This window comes from Triticum aestivum, chromosome 7B (genome assembly GCF_018294505.1).
Source record: "Triticum aestivum cultivar Chinese Spring chromosome 7B, IWGSC CS RefSeq v2.1, whole genome shotgun sequence".
Classification (NCBI taxonomy): Eukaryota; Viridiplantae; Streptophyta; class Magnoliopsida; order Poales; family Poaceae; genus Triticum; species Triticum aestivum.
The window spans coordinates 472752062-472776515 of record NC_057813.1 but is presented as its reverse complement, the minus strand read 5'-3'; the positions used below and the strand labels follow the sequence as shown (position 1 = coordinate 472776515).

Sequence of the window (24454 nt, the reverse complement as noted above, 5' to 3'; positions counted from 1 at the left end):
CGTTTTCTCCTTTTCCAGCCAGAATTCCAGCTGCCGGCATCCCCCTCTTCATGGTAAACCTTGTAAAATAAGAGAGAATAGCCATAAGTAATGAGATATATTGTGTAATAACAGCCCATAATGCAATAAATATTGATATAAAAGCATGATGCAAAATGGACGTATCAACTCCCCCGAGCTTAGACCTCGCTTGTCCTCAAGTGGAAGCCGAAATCTAAAAATATGTCCACATGTTTAGAGATAGAGGTGTCGATAAAAATAAAATACGGACATGAGGGCATCATGATCATTCTAATAACAGCAACATATATAGATTTTGTCATATGATTTCCTATGCTCAAGTAACAAGCAATTCACAATGTCAAGTATGGTTCAGAAACTTCATTGGGAACTAACAAACTATAATCTCAGTCATTGAAGCAATTGCAATTTATCGTAACATCAGAAAGAGTCAATAAAAGAGCTTTCCAGCAATTCCACATACTCAACTATCATATAGTCTTCTACAATTGCTAACACTCACGCAATACTTGTGGTTATGGAGTTTTAGACGGACACTGAGAAAGATAGGGGCTTATTGTGTTGCCTCCCAACGTATTCACCTTTAGGTGATGTCAACAATAATAGCCCATGCTAACGAACATCCAATTGGATATGTATATCATGATCTTTCAAACACGAAGAGCTTGCCAAAGGATAAAATGAAAAAGGGAAAGGTGGAGATCACCTTGACTCAAGCGCAAAATAAAAGCATAAAGTAAGAACATGAAGTAAAAGATAGGCCCTTCGCAGAGGGAAGCAGAGGTTGTCATGCGCTTTTAGGGTTGATGCATAAAATCTTAATGCAAGAGAACGTCACTTTATATTGCCCCTTGTGTGTGGACCTTTATTATGCAGTCCGTCGCTTTTATTACTTCCACAACAAGTTCGTACAAAGCTTATTTTCTCCGCACTAATAAGTCATACATAATTAGAGAGCAATTTTTATTGCTTGCACCGATGACAACTTACTTGAAGGATCTTACTCAATCCATAGGTAGATATGGTGGACTCTCATGGCAAGACTGGGTTTAAGGGTATTTGGAAGCACAAGTAGTATTTCTACTTGGTGCTAGGAATTTGACTAGCATGAGGGGGAAAGGCAAGCTCAACATGTTCGGAAGGTCAATGACAACATACTTTAACTGAGATGTGAGAAAACATAAACCATTACGTTGTCTTCCTTGTCCACCGTCAACTCTTTTAGCATGTTATACTTAATGAGTGCTCACAATCATAAAAGATGTCCAAGATAGTGTATTTGTATGTGAACCTCTCTTTCCTTATCACTTCCTATTAATTGCACTGATGACCAAAACTACGTTCATCAACTCCCAACAATTTTTATGCCTCATACCTCCTATGTGTGAAGTTATCACTATCCATAAGTTCAATATGAACTCTCTTATTCTTTCTACTTTCTCGAGATCATAGCACATAGCAAAGCCCTTGACTCAACACTAATCTTTATTATAGATAGCTCGCGGACTCGAATACAAAAAGAGATCACGAAGCAAAACTCAAATTACTTGATATCAAAACTTCAATCTACTAGATCAAGATACTACTAAAAGGATCGAACTAAATAAAGCGGTAAAGATAGGAGTGTGATGGTGATACGATACCGGGGCACCTCCCCCAATCTTGGCAGTTGCCAAGGGGAGTGCCCATACCCATGTGATTATTTCTCCTTCTTCACGGTTGGTGTTATGATCTTCTTGGCGATGATGCCCTTCAGGATGTGGTTCTCCTCCTCGAGCTTATTGACTTGTTGTTTGAGATCCATAATCTCTTTACGAAGCTTACCCATAACGGCCAAAGCTCCTTTTACCCAAGGATGCTGCATAGCTTCTGGAGAACAAGTGAAACTCTTTTTCATATTTTCATAAGAAAGAAATTTATAATTGGAAGGGATGACCGAAGTTGGAACAACCAAGCTCGGTAGTTCCCCTATCATGAATTCTGCTCGGAGACGAGAGGTGACTTCTTGATCTTCTTCCATGGCATCTATCCTTTTCAAATCAGCCTCCATCTCATCCTCCGTTGATAGCCCAAAGTGGTAGGCATCGCTATTAGCTCCTGGACCTGGCGTTGGGTGAGACACCCGACTCTCTCCAACTGACTCCTAAGAAGACATCTTGCTTAATTCTGCAACAGGAACAGCTCGAAATGAAAACAGAGGAAATTTGCGTGATACGGTGGTCAAAACCCTCGAGAGTATATATAATGAATTTTTACCGACCAAAATACGTAACGTACAAGAAAACGGAGTCCGGGAGGCACACGAGGTGCCCACGAGATAGGGGGGCGCGCCCTACAAGGGGGGGGGGGCCTCCACTCTCGTGGGAGCCTCGTGTCCTTTCGGACTACTTCTTTCTTCCTAAAGTTCTTAAATATTCCAAAACTGACAAAAAATGCCATTGGAGTTGTTTTGAAGTCGGTTTACTTACCGTACCACATACCTATGCCTTTTCGGAGTCTGGAACGTTCTGGAAAGTGTCCCTTATGTATTCCTCAGGGGTTACGGTTTCAATAATATTAGTTTCAACATTAATAGGATTACCTGAAATATAATGTCTAATCCTTTGACCGTTTACCACCCTCGGATTTGTGCCTACGAAGTTGTTGATTTTTATGGCACCAGAACGATAGACCTCCTCGATAATGTAGGGACCTTCCCATTTTGAGAGAAGTTTTCCTGCAAAAAATCTTAAACGAGAGTTGAATAATAACACATAATCTCCTACGTTAAACTCAGGCTTTTGTATCCTCTTATCATGCCAGCGTTTGACTTTTTCTTTAAAAAGCTTGGCATTCTCATAGGCTTGGGTTCTCCATTCATCAAGTGAGCTAATATCAAATAACCTCTTATCGCCAGCAAGTTTGAAGTCATAATTGAGCTCTTTAATAGCCCAATATGCTTTATGTTCAAGTTCAAGAGGTAAATGACATGCTTTTCCATAAACCATTTTATAAGGAGACATACCCATAGGATTTTTGTATGCAGTTCTATAGGCCCATAATGCATCGTCAAGTTTTTTGGACCAATTCTTTCTAGATCTATTCACAGTCTTTTGCAAAATTAATTTGAGCTCTCTATTGCTGAACTCTACTTGACCACTAGACTGCGGATGATAAGGAGATGCTATTCTATGATTGGCATCATACTTAGCGAGCATCTTACGGAAAGCACCATGAATAAAATGTGAACCACCATCAGTCATAAGATATCTAGGGACTCCAAACCTCAGAAAAATAACTTCTTTAAGCATTTTGATAGAAGTGTTATGATCAACACTACTAGTTGGAATAGCTTCTACCCACTTAGTAACGTAATCAACAGCAACTAAAATATGTGTATAACCATTAGAGGCAGGAAAAGGTCCCATATAATCAAAGCCCCAAACATCAAACGGTTCAATAACAAGAGAATAATTCATAGGCAGTTCTTGACGTCTACTAATGTTACCTATTCTTTGACAATCATCACAAGATAAGACAAACTTACGAGCATCTTTGAAGAGAGTAGTCCAATAAAAACCAGATTGTAGTACCTTGTGTGCAACCCTATCTCCAGCGTGGTGTCCTCCATAAGATTCAGAGTGACACTTGCATAGGATCTATTCCTGTTCATGCTCAGGCACACAACATCTAATAACACCATCTACTCCTTCTTTATAAAGGTGTGGATCATCCCAGAAGTAATGTCTTAAATCATAAAAGAACTTTTTCTTTTGCTGGTATGTGAAACTAGGTGGTAAATATTTAGCAACAATGTAATTAGCATAATCAGCATACCAAGGAGCAGTACGAGAAGCATTGACGACCGCTAATTGTTCATCAGGGAAGCTATCATTAATAGGCAGTGGGTCATCAAGAACATTTTCTAACCTAGACAAGTTATCAGCAACAGGGTTCTTAGCTCCCTTTCTATCAATAATGTGCAAATCAAACTCTTGGAGCAAGAGAACCCATCTAATGAGTCTAGGCTTAGCATCTTTATTTTCCATAAGATATTTGATAGCAGCATGATCAGTGTGAATAGTAACTTTGGAATCAACAATATAAGGTCTAAACTTATCACATGCAAACACAACTGCTAAGAATTCTTTTTCAGTAGTAGCATAATTTCTCTGGGCAGTATCAAGATTCTTACTAGCATACTAGATAACATTCAATTTCTTATCAACTCTTTGCCCTAAAACAGCACCGACAGCATAATCACTAGCATCGCACATAATTTCAAAAGGTAAATTCCAATCAGGTGGCTGAACAATAGGTGCAGTGATCAAAGCTTTCTTAAGCACTTCAAATGCTTCTAGACAATCATCATCAAAGACAAAAGGAATATCTTTTTGCAATAAATTAGTCAGAGGCCTAGAGATTTTTAGAAAAGTCCTTAATGAACCTCCTATCAAAATCAGCATGACCAAGGAAACTTCTTATACCTTTTATGTCCTTGGGACATGGCATCTTTTCAATAGCATCATCTTTGGCTTTATCAACTTCAATACCCCTCTCAGAAATCTTGTGCCCCAAGACAATGCCTTCATTAACCATAAAGTGACACTTTTCCCAATTCAAGACGAGACTAGTGTCTTCGCATCTCTGCAAAACTCGATCGAGGTTGCTCAAACAATCATCAAAAGAGAATCCATAGACAGAGAAGTCATCCATGAATACCTCACAAATCTTTTCACAAAAATCAGAGAATATAGCCATCATGCATCTTTGAAAGGTAGCAGGTGCATTACATAAACCAAAAGGCATGCGTCTATAAGCAAAAGTACCAAAAGGGCAAGTAAAAGTAGTTTTAGATTGATCCTTTGCTGACACAGGTATCTGAGAGAAACCAGAATAACCATCTAGGAAGCAAAAATGTGTGTGTTTGGATAGCCTTTCTAGCATTTGATCAATAAAAGGTAAAGGGTAATGATCTTTCTTAGTAGCTTTATTTAACTTATGGAAATCAATTACCATCCTATAACCTGTAATAATTCTTTGCGGGATCAATTCATCTTTATCATTAGGGACGACGGTAATACCTCCCTTTTTAGGGACACAATGGACAGGGCTTACCCATTCACTATCAGCAACGGGATAAATAATACCTGCCTCAAGGAGCTTTAGTATCTCCTCTCTTACCACTTCCTTCATCTTGGGATTTAATCGTCTTTGAGGATCTCTAACTGGTTTGGCATCTTTCTCCACTGAAATCTTGTGTTGACTGATACATCTCCAACGTATCTATAATTTTTGATTGCTCCATGCTACTTTATCTACTGTTTTAGGCAAATATTGGTCTTTATTATCCACTTTTATATTATTTTTGGGACTAACCTATTAACCGGAGGCCCAGCCCAGATTTGCTGTTTTATGCCTATTTCAGTGTTTCGAGGAAAAGGAATATCAAACGGAGTCAAAACGGAACGAAATCAACTGGAGATGTTATTTTTGGAAGGAAAGCCACCCGATGGACTTGGAGTGCATGTCAGGAGATACGGGAGGTGCTCATGAGGGTGGCCCCCCCCGGGCGCGCCCCCTGCCTCGTGGGACCCCCGTAGCTCCACCGACGTACTTCCTGCACCCATATATACCTACGTACCCAAAAACTTCCAGAAAAGAACCAAGATCGGGAGTTCCGCCGCCGCAAGCCTCTGTAGCCACCAAAAACCAATCGGGACCCTGTTTCGGCACCCTGCCGGAGGGGGATCCCATCACCGGAGGCCATCTTCATCATCCCGGCGCTATCCATGACAAGGAGGGAGTAGTTCACCCTCGGGGCTGAGGGTATGTACCAGTAGCTATGTGTTTGATCTCTCTCTCTCTCTCTCGTGTTCTCTCTCGTGTTCCTCTATGGCACGATCTTGATGTATCCCGAGCTTTGCTATTGTAGTTGGATCTTATGATGTTTCTCCCCCTCTACTCTTTTGTGATGAATTGAGTTTCCCCTTTGAAGTTATCTTATCGGATTGAGTCTTTTATGAGAACACTTGATGTATGTCTTGCCGTGATTATCTATGGTGACAATGGGATATCATGTGCCACTTGATGTATGTTTTGGTGATCAACTTGCAGGTTTCGTGACATTGGGAACCTATGCATAGGGGTTGGCACACGTTCTTGACTCTCCGGTAGTAGCTTTGGGGCACTCTTTGAAGTACTTTTATGTTGGTTGGATGAATCTGAGATTGTGTGACGCATATCATATAATCATGCCCACGGATAGTTGAGGTGACAATGGAGTATCTAGGTGACATTAGGGTTTTGGTTGATTTGTGTCTTATTGTGTTATTCTAGTATGAACTCTATGATGGATTGAGCGGAAAGAATAGCTTTATGTTATTTTACTACGAACTCTTGAATAGATAGAACAGAAAGTATAACTTTGAGGTGGTTTCGTACCCTACCATAATCTCTACATTTGTTCTCCGCTATTAGTGTCTTTGGACTGACTCTTTGTTGCATGTTGAGGGCTTGTTATATGATCTATCTAAGTTATTATTGTTGAGAGAACTTGCACTAGTGAAAGTATGAACCCTAGGCCTTGTTTCCTATCATTGCAATACTGTTTACGCTCACTTTTACCACTTGTTACCTTGCTGTTTTTATTATTTCAGATTACAAATACCTATATCTACTTTCCATATTGCACTTGTATCTTCATCTTTTCGCCGAACTAGTGCACCTATACAATTTACCATTGTATCGGGTGTGTTGGGGACACAAGAGACTCTTTGTTATTTGGTTGCAGGGTTGTTTGAGAGAGACCATCTTCATCCTATGCCTCGTATGGATTGATAAACCTTAGGTCATCCACTTGAGGGAAATTTTCTACTATCCTACAAACCTGTGCACCTGTAGGCCCAACAACGTCTACAAGAAGAAGGTTGTGTAGTACACATCAAGCTATTTTCTGGCGCCGTTGCCGGGGAGGCTAGGTAAAGGGTACTCACACTCCGTCACTAAGCTCTTTTTTGGCGCGGTTAGTGCTTGAAGGTATATCTTTAGATCTTGCAATCGAATCTTTTTGTTTCTTGTTTTATCACTAGTCTAGTTTATAAAAGAAAATTACAAAAAAAAGGAGTTGAGTTTGTCTCATACGCTTCACCTTTTTAATATCTTTCGTGAGTATGATGGAAAGGAAAATTGTGCTCAAGTGCTAGAAGAAGAATTACATAGAATTCTTGGCATAAAATATGTGAATGATGAGCATGATTGCAATCTTGTTAGTATGAATTCCTTGAATATCCATGATGCTAATGATATGCAAAGCCACAAGCTTGGGGAAGCTATGTTTGACGGGGATGATATTTTTTGTCCCCCAAGCTTTGATGAGCAAATTCACTATGATGAAAGCATGCCTCCTATCTATGATGATTATTGTGATGACACTTATGCTTTAAAGAATAATTATAACCATGAAACATGTCATCTTGATCTTAATTTTCAATCACATGATAGTTATTTTGTTGAGTTTGCTCCCACTACTATTCATGAGAAGAATTTTGCTTATGTGGAGAATAGTAAAATTTTTATGCTTGTAGATCATGAAAAGAATGCTTTAGGTGCTGGTTATATTGTTGAATTCATTCATGATGCTACTTAAAATTATTATGAGAGAGGAACATATGCTTGTAGAAAATTGCAATAATGTCAGGTTTCCTCTCTATTTGCTTAAAGTTTTGAAGCTATGCTTGTGTTACCTTCCTATGCTAGTTGATTATTGTTACCATAAGTTGTTTGCTCACAAAATCCCTATGCATAGGAAGTGGGTTAGACTTAAATGTGCTAGTCATATGCTTCATGATGCTCCCGTTATGTTTCAATTCTTATCTTTTATGTGAGCATCATTGTCATCATCATGCCTAGCTAGAAAGGCATTAAAGAAAAGCGCTTGTTGGGAGACAACCCAATATTTATCCTTACTATTTTTGTGTGTCCACATGATTATTCTACTGTAGTAATCATGTTTTATAGCTTTTGTTTCAATAAAGTGCCAAGTAGAACCTTTGGGAAGACTTGGGTGAAGTCTTTATGATCTTGCTGTGAAAAACAGAAACTTTTGCGCTCATGAGATTAGCTGCCATTTTTTACTGGAGAGTGATTTTAGGTTGATTCTTTTTGAATATGATTAATAGACAAATTTCTCAGTTCCATCAATTTATTTCATAATTTTTGGGGTTCCAGAAGTATACGTTTTATACAGATTACTACAGACTGTTCTGTTTTTGATAGATTCTGTTTTCTATGTGTTGTTTGCTTATTTTGATGCATCTATGGCTAGTATTAAGTGGTATGAACCATAGAGAAGTTACAATACAGTAGATATTACACCAATATGAATTTATAATGAGTTCATCACAGTACCTAAGTGGTGGATTTATTTTCTTATACTAAGAGAGCTTATGAGTTTTGTTTTGAGTTTTGTGTGGTTGAAGTTTTCAAGTTTTGGGTAAAGATTCGATGGACTATGGAATAAGGAGTGGAAAGAGCCTAATATTGGGGATTCCCAAGTCACCCCAAGTTAATATTCAAGGACAACCAAGCAACTATGCTTGGGGATGCCCCGGAAGGCATCCCCTCTTTCGTCTTTGTTCATCGGTAACTTTACTTGGAGCTATATTTTTATTCACCACATGATATGTGTTTTGCTTGGAGCGTCATTTTATTTTGTTAATTTTTTCTTGCTGTTAGTTAGAATAATGTTTTGCATCTTTAGTTTCAATAAAAAAAGTCAAGGATAGCCTTTGCCATGCTTATTTTGCTTGTATACATGTTGCTGTTTGAAAACAGAAAGTTTACCGCTGTTGCAAAATTCCCTAGAAAAGTCAGAGCATGGTCTAATGTTGAATCTTTTTGCATATTAAGCTCTGATAAATTTATTACAGTGGGAAATTTAGTTAATAATTTTTGCAGTCAGGGAAGTATTGTTACTCTTGCATTCTTTACATACTGTACTGTTTTGGCAGATTTCTGTTATGGTTGCATTGTTTGCATATGTTTGCTTGTTTAATGATTCTATTTGAGATAGGAGTATTAAATATGCAGAGGCATTTAGTATACAATGTTGAATAATTATTTTAGTGATTTTTTACAGTATAAGATGATAAGGTTTTGCATTGGTTTATACTAACCTATCTCACGAGTTCTTGTTGAGTTTGTTGTGAATGAAGCTTTTGATAAAAAGAAGAGAAACCATGATATGAGAGGAATTAAGGAGACATAAAAGCTCAAGCTTGGGGATGCCCAAGGCACCCCAAGATAATATTTCAAGAAGTCTCAAGCATCTAAGCTTGGGGATGCCCCGGTAGGCATCCCACCTTTCTTCTTCAACAACTATCGGTTAGTATCGGTTGAGCCTAAGTTTTTGCTTCTTCACATGAGTTGTGCTCTCCTTGCATTGTAGTTTTCTTTAGCTTTGCCTGCTATTTGAATGAAGTATCAAGATCTGAAATCCTTTAATGAGAGAGAGAGCCATACACAAATTTGGAATTTTCTAGAATACTCTAGTGCTTCACTTATATCTTTTGAGCGTAATAATTTTTGCTCTAGTGCTTCACTTAGATCTTTAAGAGCACGGTGGTGGATTTGTTTTAAAGAAACTATTGATCTCTCATGCTTCACTTAGATTATTTTGAGAGTCATTAATAGCATGGTAGTTTGCTTAATGTTAATATACTTGGTATTCAAGATATGTGAAACTTTCTTATGAGTGTGTTGAATACTAAGATAAGTTTGATGCTTGATAATTGTTTTGAGATATGGAGGTGATAATATCAAAGTCGTGCTAGTTGGGTGATTATGAATTCAAGGAATGCTTGTGTTGAAGTTTGCAAGTCCCGTAGCATGCACGTATGGTTAAAGTTGTGTAACAAATTTGAAACATGAAGTGTACCTGGCTTGTGCATCCTTATGAGTGGCGGTCGGGGACGAGCGATGGTCTTTTCCTACCAATCTATCCCCCTAGGAGCATGCGCGTAGTATTTGATTTTTGATGACTTCTAAATTTTTGCAATAAGTATATGAGTTCTTTTGACTAATGTTGAGTCCATGGATTATACGCACTTTTACCTTTCCGCCATTGCTAGCCTCTTTGGTGCCGTGCATTGCCCTTTCTCACATTGAGAGTTGGCGCAAACTTCGCTGGTGCATCCAAACTCCGTGATACGATACACTCTATCACACATAAACCTCCCTATATCTTCCTCAAAACAGCCACCATACCTACCTATTATGGCATTTCCATAGCCATTCCGAGATATATTGCCATGCAACTTTCCACCGTTCCGTTCATCATTATTATGACATACATTACTTTAGTCATATTGCCATTGCATGATCATGTATTTGACATCGTATTTGTGGCAAAGCCACCATGCATTATTTTTCATACATGTCACTCTTGATTCATTGCACCATCCCAGTACACCGCCGGAGGCATTCATATAGAGTCATACCTTGTTCTAGTTTCGAGTTGTAATCCTTATGTTGTAATCAATAGAAGTGTGATGATCACCATTATTAGAGCATTGCCCAAAAAAGAGAAAGGCCAAAAAAAGAAAGGCCCAAAAAAAGAGAAAGGCCAAAAAAAGAAGAGAAAGGCCAAAAAGAAAAAAAGGTCCAAAAAAAGAAAATTAAAAGGGCAATGCTACTATCTCTTTTTCCACACTTGTGCTTCAAAGTAGCACCTTGTTCTTCATGTAGTGAGTCTCATATATTGTGCTTCAAAGTAGCACCTTGTTCTTCATGTAGTGAGTCTCATAAGTTGTCCTTTTTATACTAGTGGGAATTTTTCATTATAGAACTTGGCTTGTATATTCCTACGATGGGCTTCCTCAAATGCCCTAGGTCTTCGTGAGCAAGCAAGTTGGATGCACACCCACTAGTTTTCTTTTGTTGAGCATTCATAGCTCTAGTGCATCCGTTGCATGGCAATCCCTACTCCTCATGTTGACATCAATTGATGGGCATCTCCATAGCCCGTTGATTAGCCTCGTCAACATGAGACTTTCTCCTTTTTTGTCTTCTCCACACAATCCCCATCATCATATTCTATTCCACCCATAGTGCTATATCCATGGCTCACGCTCATGTATTGCGTGAAAGTTGAAAAAGTTTGAGATTATTTAAGTTTGAAACAATTGCTTGGCTTGTCATCGGGGGTATAGAAGTTGGGAACATCTTCGTGTGACGAAAATGAAGCATAGCCTAAATATATGATTTTGTAGGGATGAACTTTCTTTTGCCATGTTATTTTGAGAAGACATGATTGCTTTGATTAGTATGCTTGAAGTATTATTATTTTTGTGTCAATATGAACTTTTGTCTTGAATCTTTAGGATCTGAATATTTATATCACAATTAAGAAGATTTACATTGAAATCATGCCAAAGTATCACTCCACATGAAAAATTCTTTTTTATCATTTACCTACTCGAGGACGAGCAGGAATTAAGCTTGGGGATGCTTGATACGTCTCCAACGTATCTATAATTTTTGATTGCTCCATGCTACTTTATCTACTGTTTTAGGCAAATATTGGGCTTTATTATCCACTTTTATATTATTTTTGGGACTAACCTATTAACCGGAGGCCCAACCCAGATTTGCTGTTTTATGCCTATTTTAGTGTTTCGAGGAAAAGGAATATCAGACGGAGTCAAAACGGAACGAAATCAACTGGAGAAGTTATTTTTGGAAGGAAAGCCACCCGATGGACTTGGAGTGCACATCAAAAGATACGGGAGGTGCTCACGAGGGTGGGGGCGCGCCCCCTGGGCGCGCCCCCCTGCCTCGTGGGACCCCCGTAGCTCCACCGACGTACTTCCTGCACCCATATATACCTACGTACCCAAAAACTTCCAGAACAGAACCGAGATCGGGAGTTCCGCCGCCGCAAGCCTCTATAGCCACCAAAAACCAATCGAGACCCTATTCCGGCACCCTGCCGGAGGGGGATCCCATCACCAGAGGCCATCTTCATCATCCTGGCACTATCCATGACAAGGAGGGAGTAGTTCACCCTCGGGGCTGAGGGTATGTACCAGTAGCTATGTGTTTGATCTCTCTCTCTCGTGTTCTCTCTCGTGTTCTCTCTCGTGTTCCTCTATGGCACGATTTTGATGTATCCCGAGCTTTGCTATTGTAGTTGGATCTTATGATGTTTCTCCCCCTCTACTCTTTTGTGATGAATTGAGTCTCCCCTTTGAAGTTATCTTATCGGATTGAGTCTTTTATGAGAACACTTGATGTATGTCTTGCCGTGATTATCTATGGTGACAATGGGATATCATGTGCCACTTGATGTATGTTTTGGTGATCAACTTGTGGGTTTCGTGACATTGGGAACCTATGCATAGGGGTTGGCACACATTCTTGACTCTCCGATAGTAGCTTTGGGGCACTCTTTGAAGTACTTTTATGTTGGTTGGATGAATCTGAGATTGTGTGACGCATATCGTATAATCATGCCCATGGATACTTGAGGTGACAATGGAGTATCTAGGTGACATTAGGGTTTTGGTTGATTTGTGTCTTAAGGTGTTATTCTAGTATGAACTCTATGATGGATTGAGCGGAAAGAATAGCTTTATGTTATTTTACTACGAACTCTTGAATAGATAGAACAGAAAGGATAACTTTGAGGTGGTTTCGTACCCTACCATAATCTCTACATTTGTTCTCCGCTATTAGTGTCTTTGGAGTGACTCTTTGTTGCATGTTGAGGGCTTGTTATATGATCTATCTATGTTATTATTGTTGAGAGAACTTGCACTAGTGAAAGTATGAACCCTAGGCCTTGTTTCCTATCATTGCAATACCGTTTACGCTCACTTTTACCACTTGTTACCTTGCTGTTTTATTATTTCAGATTACAAATACCTATATCTACTTTCCATATTGCACTTGTATCTTCATCTCTTCGCCGAACTAGTGCACCTATACAATTTACCATTGTATCGGGTGTGCTGGGGACACAAGAGACTCTTTGTTATTTGGTTGAAGGGTTGTTTGAGAGAGACCATCTTCATCCTATGACTCCTACGGATTGACAAACCTTAGGTCATCCACTTGAGGGAAATTTTCTACTGTCCTACAAACCTGTGCACGTGCAGGCCCAACAACGTCTACAAGAAGAAGGTTGTGTAGTAGACATCATTGACATAATGTGGGACTAATGCCCTTAAGATCATACAGAGTATATCCAATAGCTGCTCGGTGCTTCTTCAGAGTTTTCAATAATCTTTCTTCTTCTTTCTCTGAAAGGTTAGCATTACTAATAACAGGATATATTTCTTTCTCATCAAGATAAGCATACTTAAGATTATCAGGTAATGGTTTGAGTTCAAACACGGGATCACCCTTGGGTGGAGGGGGGTCCCCAAGAATTTCAACGGGAAAGTTATGTTTCAGCATAGGTTCCTGATTAAGGAACACTTCATCTATTTATTCCCTTTCCTTCATAAACATATCGTTCTCATGGTCTAGCAAATATTGTTGTAACGGATCAGTTGGAGGAACAGCAATGGAAGCAAGACCAATAATCTCATCCTTGCTAGGTGGTTCCCTTTCACGAGGTTGTCTACTAAACTTAGCGAAATTAAACTCATGAGACATACCATTTATGCTAATAGTGACAATATTCTTTTCACAATTAATCTTAGCACTAGCAGTATTCAAGAAGGGTCTACCAAAAATAATGGGACAAAAGGCATCTTGTGGGGAAGCAAGAACAAGAAAATCAGCAGGATATTTAACCTTCCCACACATAACTTCAACATCTCTAACAATCCCAACAGGTTTAATGGTATCCCTATTAGCAAGCTTAATAGTAACATCAATGTCTTCTAATTCAACAGGTGCAATGTCGTGCATAATTTCTTTATATAAATCATAAGGGATAGCGCTGGCACTAGCACCCATATCACATAAACCATGATAACAATGATCTCCTATTTTAACAGAAATAACAGGCGTGCCTATGACAGGTCTACGTGTCTTAGTATCAGGTCTAGCAATATTAGTAGTCTCACCCAAGAAAGAAATGACATGCCCATCTAAGTCCTCATCCAAGAGATCTTTAACCATAGCAATACTAGGTTCAACATTAATTTGCTTAGGAGGTGTATAAGTCCTAGTATTACTCTTACGAACAACAGTCGAAGCTTTAGCATGATCCTTTATCCTAACAGGGAAAGGAGGTTTTTCAACATAAGCAGTAGGAACAATAGGATCACTATAGGTAATAGTCTTTTCTTCGACTGTAATAGGTGCAACTACTTTCACTTCAACAGGAGGATTATATTTAAACCACTTCTCTTTAGGGAGATCAACATGAGTAGCAAAAGTTTCACAAAAAGCAGCTACTATCTCAGAGTCAAGTCCATACTTGGCGCTAAATCCATGAAAAGCATCGGTATCCATAAAAGATTTAACACAATCTAACTTAGGTGTCATACCTGACTCCTTACCATCGTCGGAACCCAAATCTTCAGAGTTGCATTTAATTCTTTCCAATAAGTCCCATTTGAAATCAATAGTCTTCCACATATAAGAACCAGCACAGGAAGTATCAAGCAGGTTGCGATTATCAAGAGAAAGCCGAGCATAAAAATTTTGAATAATCATTTCCCGAGAGAGCTCATGATTGGGGCATGAATATAACATTGACTTAAGCCTCCCCAAGCTTGAGAGATGCTTTCTCCTTCGCGAGGCCAGAAATTATATATGTAATTGAGATCACGATGAACAAGATGCATAGGATAGAACTTCTGGTGAAATTCCAACTTCAATCGCTTATAATTCCAAGATCCCGTATCATCACATAGCCTATACCATGTCGATGCATCTCCCTTCAAAGATAAAGGGAAGACCTTCCTTTTGACAACATCATCAGGAATACCTGCAAGCTTAAATAATCCACAAACTTCATCCACAAAGATAAGGTGTAAATCGGGATGCAATGTTCCATCTCCTGCAAATGGATTAGCTAGCAGTTTCTCTATCATACCCGAAGGAATCTCAAAGTGAATATTTTCATAAAGTTCAGTAGGTTGAGGAGCAACTCTTTGATCTTCTGGTTGGGGTGAAGATACCCCAAACAAGCCCCTCAAAGGATTAGTTTCCATAGTGACAAGTAATAGAAAATTTCAGCACACTATATAAATGTTTCCTTACCAAGTTCCACTCACCAAAAGCGCTACACTCCCCGGCAACGGCGCCAGAAAAGAGTCTTGATGACCCACAAGTGTAGGGGATCTATCGTAGTTCTTCCGATAAGTAAGGTGTCGAACCCAACGAGGAGCAGAAGGAAATGATAAGCGGTTTTCAGTAAGGTTTTCTGCAAGCACTGAAATTTTAGGTGATAGATAGTTTTATGATAAGATAAATAGTAACGAGTAACAAGTAAATAAAGTAAATAAGGTGCAGCAAGGTGGCCCAATCCTTTATGTAGCAAAGGATAAGCCTGGACAATTTCTAATAATGAGAAAGGAGCTCCCGAGGACACATTGGGAATTATCGTCAAGCTAGTTTTCATCACGTTCATATGATTCGCGTTCGGTACTTTCATAATTTGGTATGTGGGTGGAACGGTGCTTGGGTACTGCCCTTACTTGGACAAGCATCCCACTTATAATTAACCCTTATTGCAAGCATCCGCAACTACAACAAAAGTATTAAGGTAAACCTAACCATAGCATGAAACATATGGATCCAAATCATCCCCTAACGAAGCAACGCATAAACTAGGGTTTAAGCTTCTGTCACTCTAGCAACCCATCATATACTTATTACTTCCCTATGCCCTCCTCTAGGCCCAATAATGATGAAGTGTCATGTAGTCGACGTTCACATGACACCACTAGAGGAGAAGACAACATACATCTCATCAAAATATCGAACAAATACCAAATTCACATGACTACTAATAGCAAGACTTCACCCATGTCCTCAGGAACAAACGTAACTACTCACAAAGCATATTTATGTTCATAATCAGAGGTGTAATAATATGCATTAAGGATATGAACATATGATCTTCCACCAAGTAAACCAATAAGTATCAACTACAAGGAGTAATCAACACTACTAGCAACCCACAGGTACCAATTTGTGGTTTTGGATACAAGATTGGATACAAGAGATGAACTAGGGTTTGAGAGGAGATGGTGCTGGTGAAGATGTTGATGGAGATTGACCCCCTCCCGATGAGAGGATCGTTGGTGATGACATTGGTGATGATTTCCCCCTCCCGAAGGGAAGTGTCCCCGGCAGAACAGCTCTGCCAGAGCCCTAGATTGGTCCCGCCAAGGTTCCGCCTCGTGGCGGCGGAGTTTCGTCCCGTAAGCTTGCCCATGATTTTTTCTAGGGTAAAAGTGATTATATAGCAGAAGATGGATGCTGGAGGCCCACTAAGGGGCCCAGGAGATAGGGGGCGCGCCCTATAGGGGGGGCGCCCCCTGTCTCCTGGACAGGGTGTGGGCCCCCTGGCCTATTTCTTTCGCTCAGAAATTCTTATAAATCCCAAAAAGTTGTTTCGTGGAGTTTCAGGACTTTTGGAGTTGTGCAGAATAGGTTTCCAACGTTTGCTCCTTTTCCAACCAGAATTCCAGCTGCCGGCATCCCCCCTGTTCATGGTAAACCTTGTAAAATAAGAGAGAATAACCATAAGTAATGAGATATATTGTGTAATAACAGCCCATAATGCAATAAATATTGATATAAAAACATGATGCAAAATGGACGTATCACTCTATATCGTAAAACACGATGAATCTTTCTCTCTGATTTTTTTCTCCGCGAAAGCAAAATGGACGTATCAGGCTGTATGTGTGTTGAATGGGGAGGCGCCATCCGTTCGGCGGTTGGATCAGATCTTCTGCGATTTGAATCGCCTTGAGTACGACTCCATCAACCGCATTCTTATAATACTTCCGCTTAGCGATCTTCAAGGGTATGAAGATGCACTCCCTCTCTCTCGTTGCTAGTATCTCCTAGATTGATCTTGGTGACACGTAGGCAAAGTTTGAATTATCACTATGTTCCCCAATAGTGGTATCAGAGCCATGTTCATGTGTAGATTCTATGCACGAGTAGAACATAAGTAGTTGTGGGCGATGATTTTTTCAATTTGCTCACCGTTACTAGTCCTATCTTGATTCAACGGCATTGTGAAAGATCGAACAAGTGGTATAGTAGATGCGATCAACATGGAGATGTTCACCGTTGATGACTAGTCCGTCTCACGTGATGATCGGACACGGCCTAGTCGATTCGGATCATCCATCACTTAGATGACTAGAGGGATGTCTATCTAAGTGGAAGTTCATTAAATAATTTGATTAGATGAACTTAATTATCATGAACTTAGTCTAAAATTGTCTTTACAATCTGTCCTGTAGATCCAATGGCCCACGCTAATGTTGCCCTCAAATTCAACGCATTCCTAGAGAAAACCAAGCTGAAAGACGATGGTAGCAACTATATGGATTGGGTCTGTAACTTGAGGATCATCCTCATAGCTGCCAAGGAAGCATATCTCCTTGAAGCACCGCTAGGTGACGCACCCATTTTCCCAGCAACTCAAGACGTTATGAACGCCTAACAGTCATGTAGTGATGATTACCCCCTGGTTCATTGTGGCATGCTTTACAGCTTAGAACCGGGGCTCCAAAAGCGTTTTGAGCAACACGGAGCATATGAGATGTTCCAAGAGCTGAAAATGGTTTTCCAAGCTCATGCTCGGGCCGAGAGATATGAAGTCTTCGGCAGGTTATACAATTGTAAGATGGAGGAAAATAGTTCTGTCGGTGAGCATATACTCAAAATGTCTGGGTTGCACAACCGCTTATCTCAACTCGGAGTTAATCTTCCAGATGACTCGGTCATTGACATAATCCTCCAGTTGCTTCCACCTAGCTACAAGAGCTTTGTGATGAACTACAATATGCAATTGATGGAGAAGTCCATTCCTGAGTTATATTCAATGCTGAAATTAGCGGAGGTGGAAAACAAAAAGGAACATCAAGTGTTGATGGTGAATAAGACCACTAGTTTCAAGAAGGACGACAAGGGAGTTGCCGTGCCCGGTAAGTCAGTTGCTAGGACGAAGAATCCAAAGAATGGACCCAAGCCTGAGACTGAGTGCTTTTATTGCAAGGGAAATGGTCACTCAAAGCGGAACTGCCCCAAGTATTTAGCGGATAAGAAGGCCGGCAACGCCAAATGTATATATGATATACATGTTATTGATGTGTACCTTACCAGCGCTCGTAGTAGCTCCTGGATATATTTTGATACCGGTGCAGTTGCTCACATTTGTAACTCAGAGCAGGAGCTGCGGAATAAGCGGAGACTGGCGAAGGACGAGGTGACTATGCGCGTCAGGAATGGTTCCATGGTCGATGTGATTATTGTTGGCACGCTACCTCTGCATCTACCTTCGTGATTAGTTTTAAACCTCAATAATTGTTATTTAGTGCCAGCTTTGAGCATGAACATTGTATCTGGATCTCTTTTAATGCGAGATGGCTACTCATTTAAATCCGAGGATAATGGTTGTTCTATTTATATGAGAGATGTGTTTTATGGTCATGCCCTGCTGGTCAATGTTTTATTTTTATTGAATCTCGAACGTGATGTTACACATATTCATAGTGTGAATACCAAAAGATGTAAGGTTGATAATGATAGTCCCACATACTTGTGGCACTGCCACCTTGGTCACATTGATGTCAAACACATGAAGAATCTCCATGCAGGTGGACTTTCGGAGTCTCTTGATTATGAATCATTTGACACGTGCGAACCATGCCTCATGGGAAAATGACCAAGACTCCATTCTCCGAAACAATGGAGCGAGCAACCAACTTGTTGGAAATCATACATACTGATGTGTGCGGTACAATGAGCATTGAGGCTCGTGGTGTCTATCGTTATGTTCTCACCCTCACCGATGACTTAAGTAGATATGGGTATGTCTACTTAATGAAACACAAGTCTGAGACATTTGAAAAGTTCAAGGAATTCCAGAGCGAGGTAGAGAATCAGCGTGGCAGGAAAATAAAGTTCTTACGATAAGATCATGGAGGAGAATACTTGAGCCATGCGTTTGGCACGCACTTAAGGAAATGTGGAATTGTTTCACAACTCACGCCGCCTGGAACACCTCAGCGCAATGCAATGTCCAAACGTCGTAATCACACTCTATTGGATATGGTGCGATCTATGATGTCTCTTATCGATCTACCGCTATCATTTTGGGGTTATGCTTTAGAGACAGCCGCATTCACTTTAAATAGGGCACCGTCTAAATCCGTTGAGACAACACCGTATGAATTATGGTTTGGGAAGAAACCTAAGTTGTCATTTCTGAAAGTTTGGGGATGCGATGCTTATGTCAAGAAACTTCAACCTGAAAATCTCGAACCCAAATCGGAAAAATGAGTCTTCATAGGATACCCTAAGGAAAATATTGGGTATATCTTCTACCTCAGATCCGAAGGCAACATCTTTGTTGCCAAGAATGGATCCTTTCTGGAGAAAGAGTTTCTTTCGAAAGAAGTAAGTGGGTGGAAAGTAGAACTTGACGAGGTACCCCCTCTTGAATCGGAGAGTAGCGTAGCTCAGGAAGATGCTTCTATCATGCCTGCACCGACTAGAGAGGAAGTTAATGATGATGGTCATGAAACTTTGAGTCAAGTTACTAGTGAACTTCGTAGGTCCACGAGGACACGTTCCGCACCAGAGTGGTACGGCAACCCTGTCCTGGAAATCATGTTGTTAGACAACGGTGAACCTTCAAACTATGAAGAAGCGATGGCGGGCCCGAATTCCAACAAATGGCTTGAAGCCATGAAATACGAGATAGGATTCATGTACGAAAACAAAGTATGGACTTTGACGAACTTGCCAGATGATCGGCAAGCCATAGAGAATAAGTGGATCTTTAACAAGAAGACCGACGCGGATGGTAACGTGACCGTCTATAAGGCTCGGCTTGTCGCTAAGGGTTATCAACAAGTTCAAGGGGTTGACTACAATTATTTTTGCATTAGTCTATGCATGTAAAGCTGCCACATCTTTAGTCATCCTTCACATTTTTGTTTGAAAATACAATTTTAACTGTAGTTCAAAAGATTTCATTCCATTTTAGACACTTTTTTTATTGATTTTCAAGCTTATACTCTCTTTTCATTAGATTTACTTATTTTTGTCAACTACTTACGCATTTTTTAACAATGTTACCGCAACAATGCGTGGGAAGAGAGTCATCTTCACTACTCTATTTCAAAGTTACATACTAAATCCAAGCTATCTTCTGCTGCAATTTATTATTATTATTTTCTTACAGTTTTTCTCCTTACCGTGTGCCCACTTTTCAAATTGCTTATTGGACTACCATTCCGCTGCAACACGGCGGTATTGTCTAGTTGACCTACTTAGTTTTGCCCCTATTTTATTGTGTGGTGTTATAAGAATAACCTTTGGCGATGTTTTCTTCTCTGCGTTCTAAGCTTCACAACATTCCTCTGTAGGTGCCAGTGCTTTCCGCTCTTTTCTAGCATCCTTGAAAATATGTATTCTCTCTGAAAACACAAACATCAAAAAGTAAGAACTGTCGTCCATGGAGATGTTCGGAGATGCTACAAAAGAATGAAAAACATCGGCAGCTAGACATGAATATCATGAAGCCTAGAAATTAGGGACCTAGAGAAAACATCACTCAAGGGTATTTCTATAACACCACATAATGAAATAGAGAAAAAATCAAGTAGGTCCAAAAATTAGGGCTAAATGTAAGTAGTGGATTCGAGTTAGGGGCAGAAATGGAAATGTCCCAAAATATTTGTTTACTTACTACATTTGATGACAAATCACAAGATAACTTTCTTGTCGCATATAGCACATGTTTCAGGGACGTGGAGTAATTGAGCACGAGCTCAGATGAGCTCTTTATCTAGGTCGTCGGTTAGACCTCGAAGATCTGTGCCACGGTTATATAGGCGCGCAGGTGGTCAGTCAGAAAATCGAGTACTGTAGCAAAATACCTATGCAGCACGCTTGGGTGGTGGGCCATCACTGCCGGGCATAGTGGACGGCCGTCGGTCTCTTCCATGGTGAGCCGTGAATCAGAATCCGTGTCCCCGTCTGATCCGTGGACCAGGAAATTCGATTTCCGTGTAGTGGTGACAGGAACAAATTGAAGGCAGGATCGAGTCTTCTCGGCTATGGCGTCGGTCATTTGGAAGCTGGAGACTCCGGGACAGGGCAACTAGCGCCGCCGGCAAGCTGCCATGGATTTTCTGATGCAGCCAATCAGCAGGTACGTGGATCTTAGCTTTTTCCGGCGATGTTGCCTCCATTTTTAGCCCTCTCATTAGCTGATCCAGAGGATGGATTTGTTGTAAGATTCAGATCCAGTCTGCTTGAGGAGGTAGGGGATAGCTTGGTGCCGGCTCCTGTGGCTGTCAATCTGGAAGTGGCACCGAAGGCGGAGCGGGAGGCGGCGCAGCAGCTGACGGTGGATAGCGGCGAAGCACAAATCTTGTTGGCGGAGGAGGTGGCGGCGAACAGAAGGGAGGGCTCGCCGCCAACGTCGGAGCTGTCGACGGGGAAGATGAATCCCCAAGCACCAGGGTGGAACAAAAGGTTGGTGAAGTAGTAACTTTGCCTTACATTAGATATTCTGTGACTTCAAAATGAAAGTAGAAATGACTGGATAAATCATGTAGTTAGAGCAAGTGTTGATTCAGCATTAATAAATTTCCTGATGTATGTGCCTGTGTTTGCACGCTGATTTGTTCTATGCATTCACAAAATTCAGGCATCTATAGTCTCTGAAAGTACAAATGCGGGCTGATTACTCTCTCTAGTGAAAAGATTTCTGATTTATTTTCTGGTGGTTGTGGACTGTTTGCTCCATGCATTTAGAGATACTATATGAGCTCCTGTGTTTTCAGGCTGGTCTGCAGTAAGGAAATTACTAAATTATGTACTGGTGTTTGCAGTATGCTTGGTGTCTGCATTTTGAAAATTCATAGTATATGAGCCTGTGTTGGTAGACTGATTTCTCACTGCGATTAGAAAAAAAATTCATGCTATATGTGCTCTGTTTTGTACATTGATTGCTTTATGCAGTTAGAAATTTCATGATTTGTGTTGCGTGTGTTTGCAGGCTAAGGGTTGGTGCTGCTGCCCCCATCAGAACACCGTGCCCACCTCGTGCGAGTGCGTTTGAGAAGGCAGTCAGGTGTTTCGCGAAGAACCCATCTGAAAATGTGATCACACCGTTTCTTAATGGTACTTTCGACTCTGTGGCCGAGGTGTATGACTTCTACAACTTGTTTTCGTGGGAGAAGGTTTTGGCATCCGGTATGGCAAGAGATGGCTAAATGTCAAGAGGACAGAGTGCATGCAGGAGATAGTTTGTGGGTGCTCGGTTAGTTATTAATTTTCCTGTTGGTATTTTGTGTTCAGTAATTCAGTTATGTTTGGGTGTACTTGCAGTGTTGGTAATTGCTTAAAGTGTGTGAACATTTCTGCAGGGTAAAGCTGGGGTCGACAACACAAGGTCTTGAGTGCCCTGCTCTGGTTAGACTTTTACGAGCAGAGGATAACAGGTGGTACATTGTACCACATAGAGACAATCAGAAATCTCGACGGGGGAAATGAACCCTCAAGCGCCAGGATGGTCTAAGAGGTTCGTTCTGATTTTGCACGGAACAAATCTCGCGTTGGTGTGTGTGGTCTTGCTTGTGTTGCTTGTTTATTTATTAATTTGGGATACTTAGTAAACAATGTTTATCATACGGATGCAATTACCAATATGATAAATTGTGCAATCAATCCATTTGGCATGACAAAGGTGATGTTGAGATATGTATGCGCTATTGGTTGGTAGAAATTCAAAAATAGTAATGTTCTTACTAGTTTTTGCGCCATGTTAGTAAAGCGTGACGGATGTGCAAGCATTCAGAAGTTTGACAATAACATATATGATACTGTCGGCTGTGAAATAATGCTGCATGATATGAATCATTTTTAGTACAGTTTTTACTGCTTTTGCGACATTTTAGGAAAATCTAATCGAATGTGCAAGTAGTTCAGAATTTTGATAATAACGTGGATGATAGTGTGCACTTACCTCCCATCTGTGAAAATAAAGTTACATAGTATGATTCATACTCTGGGTGATTTCTGGTTTACGGAACAATTGTCTGAACTCTTTTTGGAAGAGTTATAGTTTCAGGCTCATGATAGGAGCTGGTGGCACCCAGCAGGGCCTTTTGTCTGTCTTGCCTGAGTGCTTTCAATAAAGAAGTGATGGGTTTTGCTGAGAACCCCTCAGGCAATGTCGTTGTCCTGAAACCGGGTATAAGTTGACGGGGTATTTCTCGCCATATGTTGTGGATGTGGAGGAGCGAACACTGTTTGTCATTGATCCTTGCAAGACATCTGGCTAGGACGATGACATGCACATTAAGCATGAGGCCAATGCCAAACTGGTGCTTGATAGTCTACGTGAATGTATTCATGCAAAACATTGCAGGTTGGCACATGCCGGTAATGGGGTGGAGCATAACATACAACTACGGCATGCATGAGAGCTGTGAGATTTAAGTGCTTATGGCCCATGATGCTTTTATCCCTTGCCGATATTTTGTGGACGGCGATTGGACACTTGCCGTGCACCATATTCTATGGCAGTGAGGATAGTTGGGTGGATCCGTGTATGTCTTTCACTACATCCGTGAGTACAATGGTTTGTACCTGGAAAGTCAGATAACAAGGGTGAGCTGCAGCACTGCAGTGAGGATAGCTCTATTCTGAACGATCAAATTGGCCCTGAAGTTGTTTTCTGACAATTGTTGGTTGTATGCTGCAGCACTGCCTTGCATACCTCTGAAACTTGATTGCATATGAGGTGATTTCGATGAAAGGAAATAAGGGTGAGCTCCAAGCTTCATGATCCAAGTTCTGTTCTACTAGATTGGTGGTCTGCTGGAGTCTAGATGGTATCATTTTGGTTTTTGGTATGCGTTTCTATGGCAATGTATTCAGGACTACTCGAGCACGACATATTAGGTGTATTCTGATGCATTGGGTTAGTTGCTTAGTGCACCTCTTGCTGAGTGCGGATAAAAGCTTATCAGCAAACTTAATCATGTCCAGTTGCATGTAGCCCCGCGCTGTGCTCAGGTGAGATAGGCAACGGGCGTTTGCTCTCTTAGGATGGCTATGCCATTTTGGACCTAAAATTTTCAGAACGAGATTCAGTATGTTGTTGCCGTAGAGAAAGCCATGATGCATGGTTCAAAAAAATTAGATATGCTAGTTCCGCTGTTGTAAATCCAGGTGATAACGCTGTCGCCGCAATCTGGGTAGGGACTGAGAGGCAGGATGTCGCCGG

The 24454-nt window shown here is 40.5% G+C and overlaps 1 protein-coding gene across 4 annotated transcripts; it reads left to right on the top strand.

The window, feature by feature from the left end:
• The first annotated feature begins 21097 nt into the window (after positions 1-21097).
• On the top strand, positions 21098-24201 carry LOC123160929 (uncharacterized). 4 transcript variants are annotated; one of them, XM_044578782.1, is made up of 5 exons: positions 21098-21367; positions 21454-21693; positions 22220-22294; positions 22404-22483; positions 22590-22863. In XM_044578782.1, the coding sequence occupies exons 1-5, from the start codon at positions 21339-21341 to the stop codon at positions 22592-22594; spliced, it is 429 nt and encodes a 142-aa protein (XP_044434717.1). In that variant the 5' UTR covers positions 21098-21338; the 3' UTR covers positions 22595-22863. The 4 variants fall into 4 exon arrangements, 3 of the variants coding, with proteins under 3 accessions (XP_044434717.1, XP_044434714.1, XP_044434716.1); XR_006480460.1 differs by adding an exon at positions 23930-24201 and having other exon boundaries at positions 21100-21367; positions 22220-22483; positions 22590-22744; XM_044578779.1 differs by having other exon boundaries at positions 21100-21367; positions 22220-22483; positions 22590-22860.
• Positions 24202-24454: the final 253 nt, after the last annotated feature.